This window comes from Triturus cristatus, chromosome 10, assembly GCF_964204655.1.
Source record: "Triturus cristatus chromosome 10, aTriCri1.1, whole genome shotgun sequence".
In the NCBI taxonomy this organism is placed as follows: domain Eukaryota; kingdom Metazoa; phylum Chordata; class Amphibia; order Caudata; family Salamandridae; genus Triturus; species Triturus cristatus.
In genome coordinates this window covers 872,163,204-872,176,347 of record NC_140593.1, presented here as the reverse complement: position 1 = coordinate 872,176,347, position 13,144 = coordinate 872,163,204, and the positions used below count along the sequence as shown (strand labels likewise).

Sequence of the window (13,144 nt, the reverse complement as noted above, 5' to 3'; positions counted from 1 at the left end):
TATCCCCTGCAGGCAGCTGCATTGCCTAATGACCTGCTGCCGCTATTTTAAAGTCAGGCGCGGCTGGTTGTGTGATGCTGGTTTTCCGTGCCTGGCCTAATTCATCCGACCAACGCAGGCATCTCTGTTGTGCTAGCCGCCGCACTGTTCTTTCCCCTGCAGTAGCCGCTGCATCTCTCTGCGAGCAGGTACCCAGCACATATCTGGTCAGGTGCCCCTGTAATGCACGGCTTCTCCCCATCGCCTGCAGGCTCCGCTCACTGCTCCTCCGCCGATGCCTTGCCTTACACTGTGAAGTCTGGTAAGTTGATCCTTGTCTAGGGGTGCATCCCGCAACTAAAGACCTGCCACTTTTTCTCTCTTTGACTCTAGGGTGAGTTTCTTTCGGCCCGCCTGCTCTCTTTCACACTGATGTGAAGCGGCCTGCCATTTCCATCTTGTTTGGTGCCGCGGCCTGCTCCCTCAGCTCAAATCTAGTGTTTACCACTGGCATCGGCATCCAATTTTGTCGCTACTTCTTCCCTTTCGCAGGTATTACTCCGTGCCCTGCTTTGCAGCGATTTTACGGCTGCATGGTGCTTCAGAAAGGCACTGTGTTGGCAGAGCTGTTGTGGATCACGTCCACTCGGCCATCTTGCCTGGCCACACCCGTCGTGGTTACAATTCTAAGAAACTATGGATCCTTCTGATGTTGGGCTTGTGTGATATTTGTGAGTTTTCTGAATATAATGATGAGGATGGGCATAAGCAAGGACATGGAATTCCACTAGTTTTTTGTTTTTTGCAGGTTTTCTGACCTATTACATGTAGGCACAATAGGAGAAAAAGGGATGTAAACATACACACATCTCCACGGTACCACATAGTATGGAAATATTCTATAATTTCTAGAGGGGTCGATATTTTTATTGAAATAACTATAATATGTAGACCAAAAGGATTTTACTTATGGGCAATGCAATAAAGAATAACTCTAAAGAAAGTATAATATGCACTTGCATCTGGCCTTCAGTATAGGTGCTGGAAGTGTAGTGGTACCCAAATTCCTGGTTGTCTGAGACATAAACATAGTGGAAAAGTAAAAACAAAAGCAGTCTGGAAGAGATTAAGGGTGAGTTAGATGCATTTGATGCTCCTTATCTGCTTCCACCTTCTATGCTTATGTGTTCACTTCTCACAATATCACACTCGTTCTATCTTAAGATGACTTGTGAGAGGGAAGTGCAGATGTTTTCTCAATGGGTCCATCTATGTTGATTATTTGTGTATTTTCAGTTCACTGTGGCTGGTCAACCTGGTCACCCTGGGGTGAGTGCTTGGGACCCTGTGGTGTTCAAAGCATTCAGTGGTCCTTTCGAAGTCCAAACAATCCCAGCAAACATGGCAACGGGAAACAATGCAGAGGAATCTATCGCAAAGCTCGCAGGTAAGGCTGACTTTTATGTGAACTCAACTCTTGTTGTGTATACCATAAGAGGGTTCTTTTATGGTATGACGTGCCTGTAGCAATATGTGGCTAGCCCTTGTTCATCAATCACATACATTTTCCTGAAATTAAGACATAACATGATTTCTATAAAGACTGCTGTTGTCACCTATTCCAAAACCACTGTGATTTAAGGCAAAATAGCTTTCTTATGGACTTTTATTGCCACCATGCCTCACTCTGTTGTTTTGATGTTTGTTACTGAATAGTGCACCAAGGTATCTACTAGTATCATTATCTTTCCATCATTGCAATAACAATGGCTGTATGAAGTATATGAGACCAAACCAGAAAATTAGATCTAAATACAGAGAACATAATTTATTTGCCCCGAAACAATTTATACTTACAAGGCTCTACTTTTGAATATGTACTGCTCCTCATTGCCATTTTCTTCCTCTCCTTATAGGTGTCAGACAGAGCAGTGTGAGGCTTGTGACTACCAAGGAAGGACACACAGCATTGGTGAACGCTGGCGGTCTGGTCAGTGCCAAGTGTGCCAGTGTCTACCCAACTTAATTGTCCAGTGCTCTCAGTACTGCCCTTTCTCTACTGTGGCATGTCCGGAGGTAAGGAGGTATAGGGAATGGGGAAAATAGTAGGGAGAGTCTGGTAAAGGAATTTAAGAAAAAGACTGCACAAGTGCATTTCTAAACTTGGAATATGGAAGAGGTATAACATAACCTCCAGGCACTTGAAACAGCACTCAGCAAGAAATAGTTCTGAATGCATGGCTTAAATGATACGTGATGTGAAATGGCTTTAGATGGCTGTTAGGTAGCTATGGGTTTTCCTGGTGTAGGTTCTCTGCAAGTGAGCGCTTCACTGCCCCGAGAAGGTGTAGATGAGGGGGTTTGGTGGGATTTGGTACATAGGAAGGGTACATCTTGGAACCTTCCAACAATATCTCTGTGTTTGTCGTATGTGTTGTGGTTTACCTCTGCCAAGTGGTTTGCAGTGTTGGTTTCTGGATGTTAGAATTTTGTGCCCGTCTGGTAGGTCCTCAGGACAGAACTATAATGTCGCTCAGATGCATTGTTCTCAGGGAAGTACCAACCTGCTGCCAATAAGAGGAGTTTCTATCTTCCTTTGTTCCCGCCTCCTGTGTTCTCTGTCTTGTGTTCCCAGTTCTTGCTACATTCATTGCCCCTCATGATCTTCCCCATCAATGTTGGCTCCTCATAGGCTTTAGCTTCTTAGGAATTTCCTAGTTTCTCCAGTCTACCACTAGCTATATCTACTGGATTTTTGTACTTTTTAAACCGGAGAATAGTTTTAGATGTTGATGGGTCTCCACCAGTCCAGAGGGCGCAATCTATTCCCACATTCTAATGCTCACCAGGGGATGGAAGTATTGTGTGTCTTATCTGACTCTCTCTCTGTTTCCCTGCAGGGTCAGATCCTGATTGAAGCATCAGGGGATTCCTGCTGTTACTGCTCTGAAGCTGGTTAGTACACTCGAAAACATTCCAAGTATATTTTTATTTTGAAGACAATAAAACTAATCTTTTATGTGGATAATGCAGTGAGGTACACCCCACTTACAAAACTATAAGAAGACATTTCTCCTCTGCGCCTGCTAACTGATCACTTTTTCAGACATACCTTACATGACAGGTCAGGAAGTGATGAATGATGCTGTTAAGGATCCTACCCCAGTTGACTAATTATCCTGAAGATTTGAAAATTTGGAAGTTTTCATCTAGGTGTTGCTGGAAGTGCCACATGGTTGTGATCTAGAAAGGGATGTCATCATCTCTCCTCCATGAAGTAACATTCCATATGCAGCTCACCCTCTTGCCTCAACACTTCTAAGTCAGCATCATGCCTCACCTTGTGGACAGTCACCATAGTTGGGACTTCTTGCCGGCATCCTAGGTGGAGATCCCACCATTAACCTTTCAGAAAAATGCTAGGCTGATGCACCTACTTTAATGTTTGGTGAAAGGGAGGCCATTGGGCTGTTTGGTTGTTAGCAGAAGTTCAGCTATGGATACTAATGATGAAAATGCATTTACCATAGACCACTTAGCCACCTTGTTGGCATTGGTCCAGTTCTCGTCAAGTAGTTGTCCTCTTTGCTGTCATAGTGACCACTGACTGGAATTCTTGTTACTAGTCTTAGCAAAAAGAATAATAGTAGAAGAGGACCAGAGTCTGCCTAGAAACTCACTCAAACAATGGGACCCACCTGAGGAAAAAAGAAAAAGTAAAGTTCTTCCAGATCTGGTGTGTCTCCTACGCTGATGGAAAGCACATAGCTTTGTTAAAATACCCCTCACCCACCAAAAGGACCCTTGGTGGCATGCTTCATCATCGGGGTCTTCCCGTCCCGCTGGGGGACGGGGCGTGCTACGATCTACGACTACATGGGAGCACTGTTTTTTAACACTACTATGTGTGGTGTAGGAGTGTGAGTGGAAGGGTCAAGAGTGAGTGAAAGTGGTGAATAATTAAAAAATATCTGGCTCTACGGAAAACCAAAATTTAATGTTCCTATGAGCTGATACTATTAAAAATGGGGAATTGGAGGTATTAAGCTTTAATGCACAGTACTTCCTTTGTCGACATGTTTCGAAGCCCTCCCCTGGCTTCTCATCAGGACCTAGAAAGATCCCTTCTGCACTCAAAATTTACAGTGAAAACATGTAATACAATGACGTAAATCCTATGACATGTGCATAACATTCTACATGAACTGTATACTAAACCCCAATAGGTATTTTGGTTGGTATGGCTTTTTAATTAGCCCATTTAATGCCCCAGGAGCCTGAAAAACGAGAGGGAAGGAGCACCTATAGTCAAACGATTGTCAAGGTTACCTCTTCTCCTGGCTAATACCTCCTCGCGGCTCCGGAGCCGCACCAAGGTCCTTTTGGTGGGTGAGGGGTATTTTAACAAAGCTGTGTGCTTTCCATCACCTTAGGAGACACACCAGATCTGAAAGAATTTTACTTTTTCTTTTCTACTAGGATGGATCCCATTGTTTGATAGCTATTGACCAGAGGAGGATGTATCCACCTCCTAGGCTCTTTTGAGCACTACCTCTTCACTCCCTCTTTGTTTCTTTGATAGAAACTCACTCAGAAAGGCTTCTTCTACTAGAGCGCAACTCAGGCACATTGACAGTATAGTGAGTGTGGGGCCTGCCCCTGCTGTTGCATGGCTGTATCTAGGGATGGGTGTAAAGCGTAATTCCGTGTAGCGTAATTACACATAATTACCTAATAATTCTGCAAAATTACTCGGAATTACGTGAGAAGAGTAATTCTGCGTTTAGTGCTGTTTCTTAGTGTAAAAATGCCCCCTCGCATCCAAAATGGATTCAATTATGAATTTTGCACTAAGAAGCCAATAGAACATGAATAGCGAGCACATTCAGCCGCTTGCGCTTGCTAAATGTACTCTTGGGGTAGGATTTCCCTTAAAGATTATCATAAGTGACTGATGGTCGGTTACTATTTTGAAATGTTTTCCAAATATAAAGATGTGGTAGTGCTCACACAACTGATAGACTTTCTTTCTCTCCTTGCCAGTATGATCTTTCAATGTGTGATATAAGATACAATTCACCTGCATTCCTTATTGGGTAGATGTTGTGCTAAAATGGCTCGAAACCCTGCAGTACTAGCGCCCATGCCGTATTGGGTCAAAATAGGTCATGTTTGTGGTAGTGCTGACTCTCTTTTGGATTTCATGGAATTCTTGTTCACAGACTGTGGTCTTTTCGAACTTGTGTCCTTGTTTCATCCGTTCTCACAAGGTGGTGCTAATGGTTGTCTTTATGCATTGAACCAGTAACTAGCCATCCCTAGGAAAGATCAGGTGTCACCTGCATCCTTGGAGGCAGGGGTCTGATTGAAGACTTTAATCATGTCCAGGCCTGGTCTCATGCCTTGACCCTAGAAGATGTGATTGTGGAATTTTAGTTCTGTTTTGTGAAATTTGCATTCAGTCGGTTTAGGTTGACTTTTCAAAGTGCTCTGCATACCTGTTCTCAAACCTGGTCATATTCTTTTGTTGTGGTTCTGAATACAAGAATGGCTCCCCTATTTTTTAATGTGTGCACAATGGACTGATGACCTTTCGAATGGCTTCTTGAAACTTTCCACCATTGACAACACCTTGAAACTGAGTTGTTTGTAGCGGAATAAACCCATATAGGTGATGAAAGTTGTGATATGTCTCAAGTCTTCGTGTATTTCTAGCTGGTGGTCTCACCCCCCCCTGTCTCACACATGGGAACGAGTATGCCATTGTTAAGCTTGCAGTAATCATAAATAGCAATGTTCAACACCAGGAAGGGATAAAAAATGTTACTAGCCTTTCTTAGTCCACCCCAAAATATGTCCAAAGGAACAAAGAAAAAACAATTACCACATGCCCGTCTATTCCTGCTTGAAACAAACATTGCTGTCAAAAAGAGGGGGACTGTCCCCGGGCAGTGTTCTTTATAGCCCCTTCCTCTCTCCTCAATCAAGCACCAAAAAAAGGCAACACAATTTCTAGACCATTCAGTGGAGACCCAGTTACAACTTTGGTGTTTGAAATAAACCACTTGTCTGCAATGGCCCCAAATATAAACTCCCCGGGCAGTGTAAGGGTCCGACCCAGGCCTTTTTCTAATACCATAGCTCCCCAACTGATGGACTTGCTTATATCTTGCTCATGTGAGGTGCTGCAAATGTTGGAGGAAAATTGCAGTGCACTGGTGCAAGGTTTATGTGACCTGCTCCATTATTGGTAAACTGAAGACTCCATCATGAAAATGCTCTCTGTTGTCTGAAAAATAATTTTGAGAATTCTACCAACACATGAAATTCCAAATTAAATATTTTCCAGTAAAGGATATTATCCAGTAAATGAAAGACTTCATTGAAGGTGCCACAGAAATGGAATTTCAGGCTAAACTTGTGGCAATGTGGTGCCTGCATGTTTTTACCCTAACACCATATTTACTGTTATGTGGTAGCACCCAGTTATTACTGAACGTTTCCAGTTCCTATACCAGCAGCTTCAGGGTGATGGCAACTAACATTAAATACGTGTCTATGACTTACTACAAATGTTTGCTCATTTAATTGTGCATATCTCTAAATCCTTTCTACATCCAGCAGTAATAAAAGCCAGCAGTAATGCTACCAATGCAATTAATGGTGGATTGTAATCTATACTTCCATGAGACAATAAGTATGAATCCTCTGTGAACTTTTGGTGGGTTTGGTGGCCCATACAAAATTTACTTTTTCTACATTTATTCGCATATCATTTGCCTTAGAAACATGATTGCTGGGAGGTTGAGTGGATGTGCTACACTGAGGTTTATTAGGGACTGACTATGGTTCACCAACTGATTTCCTTTGCCAATTTCTTCTCTTTCATTTAGGTGGCAATGTAACTGCTGCTCCGACACCTGAAACCACTGCCATTCAATTAGCAACCACCTTGTCTCCCAGTCCGCTAATCATCACCCATCCATTGCCACCTGCTGGAGGTAGGTTTTGAGTTGCTTACACCCATGATGATTCTAAAGCCCACTAAAGTGTCTTATTGGCTTGTCTTGAGCGGAGACAGAATGAACTACAAGGAACTGAGGTATCTTACAATATGACAATGCCTGAAACTGATATTTACCCTGCTTGAACAGCTTTTGAGAGTTATTGGTTTGTTAGAACACTCTTTTCTTTCTCAACTGACCAGCCCAACTCTAGTTTTCAGTCTCACAAATTCAGGAAGCATTCAATCCATAGCACTGGTTGAACTACACGGAATTCCACGTAGTTGCAAAACAACTTTGTGGAATTCCGCGGAGTTCCTCTCCGCCCTGTACTCACATCGTAGCCTTCTGTGTTGCTCCTGGGCATGGCGACTGCGACACTGGTCGTGAGCTCGGTTTCAGAACATTCGGCTCCCTTTGTTGTCAGTCGCACCTGAGGGCTCTGGGCATTCCCTCCCGCTCCGCACAGGAGGACATGAAGGACAATGCCTGTCTGCTTCCTGCTGCATTTCCAGTGTCCCAGCCGTGATGTACTCACTTCTGCCCGGTACCCCGTAAAAAAAAAACTAAGGTCTATGTGCGGCACGCTAGGTTCACTTCCTTGTTAAGCGAGCCAGAGAGCCTGTGGGCCCGATTCACAGAACTAACTTAAGACAAAATCCTAAACTTACTACTTTTGGTATTCACAGAAGTTAGGATTTTGTCTTAAGTTTGTCTTAAGACAAACTTAAGACAGACTTAAGACAAACGATCTATCACAAACGCAATGTGATAGTTGCGGACTGCAGCGAAATACAACACATTTCGCTGAAGTCCGCAACTATCACATTGCGAATGCCTTGGGCTTGGCCCTATCCGGCTTATATGTAGTAATATCATCGCTTACGTGAATATTGTTTCTGGATCATCTAAAGATCTTACTGGATGGGAGAAGTCGTCTAACATAAATTTGATCACACTTCCCAAGTGCAATTAAACTTTACTCGCCATCAACCATTAGCGCCCTGAATAAGTCCTGTATCAGGACGAAACGCGTCGTTTGTTCTGTTTGTTGTCTTCCAAGAATCGTAGTCTGTCTTTTCTACACACTATGGAAATGGAATAAAAGAAAATAACTTTGAAGAATCTGCGCTGTTGGAGACAATTTCATGATTGTGAACTGTAATTTTCTACTGTGGTGCACCTGTGCTTTGATTTTATAACATCAGAAACTAAGAAGACATCACAAATCTACAATGAGTGACAAAGCCCTTGATTTGTCCTGGTTCCTTACCTTTAGTGATGGAACCAGAAATGAGGGGTTGCGTGAAGCTGGTCCCACATCTTCCGAGGTTAAAAAAGGGATAGACATTAGAAGTATGGGTATTCAACTTATTGTTGAAATACATTAAAATGCATGAAGTCTGCTTCTGGATGGGACACGGACAAGAGTCAGGTAAAACCTCCAAACCAAACCCTATCAGCCATACAGATGTGTAAGTTGTGCTCAACGGCATAGATGTGCATGTGGTAAATGCTAGGCAAAGGTGGAAGAAGGATCTGGGGACTCTTAACTGTGTGAGTAGTGGGCATTCTGCTGTAACACAATGGATGGTATATCTCTCAACAGGCACAAGTTGACCCCCTATAAATGTGTACAAAGGGAATGCTACACACCTGTGCGGCTGAAAGGGTTTGGTTTGGAAGTTTTACCTGACTGTTGCCCCTCTCACCATCCAGAAGCAAACTTCATGCATTTAATTTGGGTTGATAGATCTCCAGGTTCTAGTTGAACTGCATTACAAAAATGAATGATCATGATCATCAGCCTTCCACCCTTGTAGCTCTTTTGGGATGTTTGCATGATCCCTTCATTGGTGTGTTAGTTCACAGCAGTGGTATTGATATTGATCTGGAAAAGAGTTGCACCTAGTGTTGAGGTTCTTTGGGGTGATGGCTCCTAGGGTTGAGGACTGAGTGAGGAAATTAATTTATTTCAACAATGAGTTGAATACCTATACTACTAATATATATATAGAGCACACAAGATGCTTATACTTTACATTAGGTGTGCACAATAGTCAGCCAGAAAATAGAAGTAGCAGGTCTGTGCCATTCCACACAGACAAAAAAACAAGCAGACATCAGAAGGTGTAATTTACCTGTGCTCCCTGACCAAAGATAGCATTAGAAACTACCATCAGGGTCGTGTCGACAGTTCACTGATAAATCTTAATAATATTAACGGTGAGTAGGACACCAAGAGTCACATTGTTGAGATTAGTTCTTTATGTTATTTAATTAAAGTATTTCTATTTGTGTTCCTAGCCTCAACGACAGAAGAGCATTTCATAGAGAAAATTAGGAAAATAAATGTAAACCTCTGGGGAAAGCATATATAGAAAACATAAGAACTAGTCTAACACTCTGGGTCAGTAGAGTCTAGTAGGAAGCATGAACAGAAAAGCACTGTCAGATGCTAGCTCTATTTTTTGGGAAGAAGGCTACAGGAATTAGGCATGAGAGGGGCTGCATGATTGTTTTTGGTTTTTACATTAAAGATTTCAACAAACTATTATTAATCCCATGGCGTTTTCCAAGCCTCCATCGGTTTGTAGTTAGTGGTTGTGCTATGATGATATTCCTGAGGGAAGGCCTCATAGGTAATGGAGAAGAATTCGAATTTCAGTCTAGGTTTAACAGTGAGCTAGAGCAGGCCATTTTCCATAGGTGTGGTAAGGCCAGATTACCTGTAATGGGTTAGGTGGGCCTGCAAGTATTGTATTGCCCCATCAATATTCATTGTGCAACAGCAGCAGAGATTGGGGTTCCTCTCTCAACTCTGGCCGAATTATGCGTTTTCTCTGGATGTGGGATTGGAAGGAGGCAGTCACGTTGGTTTTGAAATGTACTGAAATAATGCCTCTAGTTAATTGCTGAAGAAGTCAAAGAAGATGATGCATCCCTTCTGCAGTCTAAAACTAATTGTTAATCTGTGAAATCTTAATTTGTTTGTCTTAATGAGATGGTGCTGGTCAGAGCCACATGTGGTAATCCCATACATTAAAACTTCCTTTACATGCATTCCTAATTTGTGTTATAACTTAGTGGTAGATGCGTTAAAGGCTTCATTGAGTTCAATTATGATCAACAGGCGGTAATTGCCATTATCGATAATGAATGTATGTGTAAAACAGTTATTCAAAAATGAATCAAACATATATATTCAAAATTAACTTTAAGAAGATCTGTTTCCTACAGTGCAATGAATGTAGTTGCAATGCGATTGTGTCTCTGTCCAATAATGGCTTTTATTGGAAGTTAGTAAGAATGACAAAGCCAATCATTCATTGGTCAATCGAAAGGGCTTCCTTAATAATGAGGTCTGCAGAGTTGTGCCCAGTTACTCCACCACCACGGAATTACCAATACCTTTGGGGCATTCGTTCATGTAGAGGGCTGAGTCATAGGATGTTACATGTGGCACTCTCAGTTTCTCCCTATAAAATGAGAAATGTCATGGGGAATTGATAATTCTGGTCCTGATGCCCCTAGTTGTTTTTCATTTCCTCACAGAATTTCACCGGGAGATTCCATTTGGTTTTAGAAGGTGACGTCTCCATGTAAAAGATGTTACAGTGTCAGATTTACTGCAGACCTTGTTATCCTGATTTTTCTGTCTAATCCTGGTACTGGATGAATCAGGATTACAGGATAGAATGGGATGATTGAGGCTAGTCTGTTTTGTGTTTCATCTCTCTTACCTGTGACAACACATTTGACTGAGTTGCATTTGTCAGTGGAGTGAGGTTATGGCTAAGTATGGATGAAAGTTGAAGCATGCTTTGAATGCCTCCATAGTGACTGTTTAATGCAGGTTGTTTTGGCTGAAATGATGAGGCATCAGCATTTGGAGCGGAGTATCCTAAGTTGTGTTAGTGCATCTTGTGACTTGGTCATCCTCAATGACTCTTCTTTGTGGAGAAAGTGTTTGTTTTATTTCTAATTGTTAAGCATACTAGAGCACAGAATGCTCGGTTGTGCCAATCATGCTTTCAATGAGCTCGAGCACCTTTGTTCCAAATTGTTTTTCCAGTTTGAGTTTAGAAAAATAAGAAGTGGTTTGGAAATGCTTGCCCAATGGGACTTGGAAGTTAAGGTGATGAGATCTTGTTGGAGAAAGTCCACAATGAAATCTTTAATGCGGCGGGTATTTTGTTTGCTGGATTTGGGTTAAGAATAGTGTCTATACAGGAGATAGGGGTATGGAGAATCTGTAGGAAGCTGGCTTGGAGGAGGTTATGTAGGAAAGTGCCGCTTTTTGACATGTTTCCTTCACGTTTTGCCTGGTACATTATGTGATTTTGATTGAAAGTGCACTGGGTTCCTGTAACCAGTTCCCCAGTGCCAGAGCTCCTTCTCAAAACTGTACAATTGTTTTCACAATTAGCAAAACCTTTAGTTACCACTGTAAGCCATAGTACATGGAACCTTGGTATCCAGGGCCTAAGGTGCTAAAGTAGGGTCCCCCAAAGGTTGCAACACAAATTGTACCACCCTAAGGGAACCCTCACTAAGCACATGCACAACTACCATTGCAGGCTGTGTGTCTTGGTGCAAACAAAAGTGAAAACATGCCATGTCACACATCCCTGTGTGCCATGTCTACTACCTGTGCATATGATACTTGTAAGTCACCCCCACAGCAGACCTGACAGCCCTAAGGCAGGGTTCTCAGTACTACATGTGAGGGCATACATGCATGAGCAGATATGCCCCTGTGCTGGTCAGTCCCATTACTGATGGTGCAAGTGACAAGAAAGGCCATTTGAAGACATGTGCTAGGCGCTGGTGAAAATGAGTTCCCCAGCTACATGATGGCTTCACTGAAGATAGGGATGTTTGATATCAAGCATCTTGTATTGATAATCCCACACTGATTACAGTGTTGGATTTATCAATATTTGTAACCGGAGGGCATCTTAGAGGACCACCTGAAAAACTGCCAGCCTCTGGTGTGGCTGCTGACTGGTCTCTGCCAGCCTGCCACCCGAGATACAGTTCTGACCTCCTAGAGTGAGAGCCTTTGTGCTCAGGAGGACTAGAAGAAAAGCCTGTCCAGGAAAAGGGTATCACACCCCCTCCCACAGATTGACCTACTGATTAGCCTTATTTGGGCACAAGCTTCAAAGAGCTACCGCCTTTGGAATGCAAATCTAGCAGCACTCACAGGAGACGAAGCCACACTCCTTTGTCCAGGACCCCCTTGGCACCTGGGCAGGAACCTAAATTAGCTAGTCAGGTAGGCGTGACACTTCCAGGCTATACCACCCCTAAGGTGGGCTACTGCAAGGTAAGCACAATTTTTCAGAAGTAGGCTTCTTTGTGATGGCATACTTAGGAATTCTGGGACAAGGGTAGGCCCACTGTCACAGGAAGTGGTCATATAGGGGTGTAGGGACCCCAAGGGTGAGTAGCCCATTGGTTGCTACCCAATACTCCCCTAATGCTCCTATATTTAGTATTTAGGGGAGTACCTGGCACCAGAGAAGCAGATCCTGATGACCTGGGGAAGAAGACGGACGAGAAGAGATACACCCCTGCAAGAACAGAGGATATAGCAAATGACTTGGCACCAACCCTGCCGGCCTGCTTTTGCCAATTGCGCCAAAGTCGAGTTGTCCCACAGCTGCAGTATTTCCAAAACTTGAGAGACCTGTCAGCACTTCACATAGGAACGAAGACCTCCTGTGAACAGCAGACCTGTTCAGAAGATACTCCAAAAGCCAAGACTCTGAGGCCTCCGGAACTGCAAAACCTGACACCTGAAGCAACCACTGCACCCGTCGCCTCTGGCCCGAGTTGAAGTGTGCCACCAGTGCTAACAAGGTTCCGCAGCCCTCCAGAGTTCGAGTCTACCATGGTTTCACCCCTCCTGCATTCCTCGACGTTGCCTCCAGGCAGCCTCCCTCAACCGCGACTGCTCCGGTAAGAAAAAACCTGATACTTAAGGACACCCCTGTCGTCCCCAGGCCTTGGAGAAGAGGGCCAAAGGTGTTCCCCCAGTCCCGAGCATCGCAAGGCCTGAGGCCACTCGCTGGTTCAGCACGGCTGGCTTCCTAGTCCGAGCCTGCAGCCTCTTTTTACAGTGATTGATCCCCTTTGGGCTCCCAATGCTTATT

At 43.5% G+C, this 13,144-nt stretch overlaps 1 protein-coding gene across 1 annotated transcript in view; it reads left to right on the top strand.

Annotated features, from left to right (window-relative positions):
- Positions 1–13,144, top strand: part of LOC146796142 (SCO-spondin-like) — a 1,481,201-nt gene that overhangs the window by 315,000 nt on the left and 1,153,057 nt on the right. Inside the window, exons 38-41 of the mRNA XM_085631266.1 lie at positions 1,276–1,426; positions 1,896–2,055; positions 2,880–2,934; positions 6,873–6,980. Coding sequence (XP_085487392.1) covers positions 1,276–1,426; positions 1,896–2,055; positions 2,880–2,934; positions 6,873–6,980 — 474 coding nt within the window. The remainder of the gene's footprint in view (positions 1–1,275; positions 1,427–1,895; positions 2,056–2,879; positions 2,935–6,872; positions 6,981–13,144) is intronic.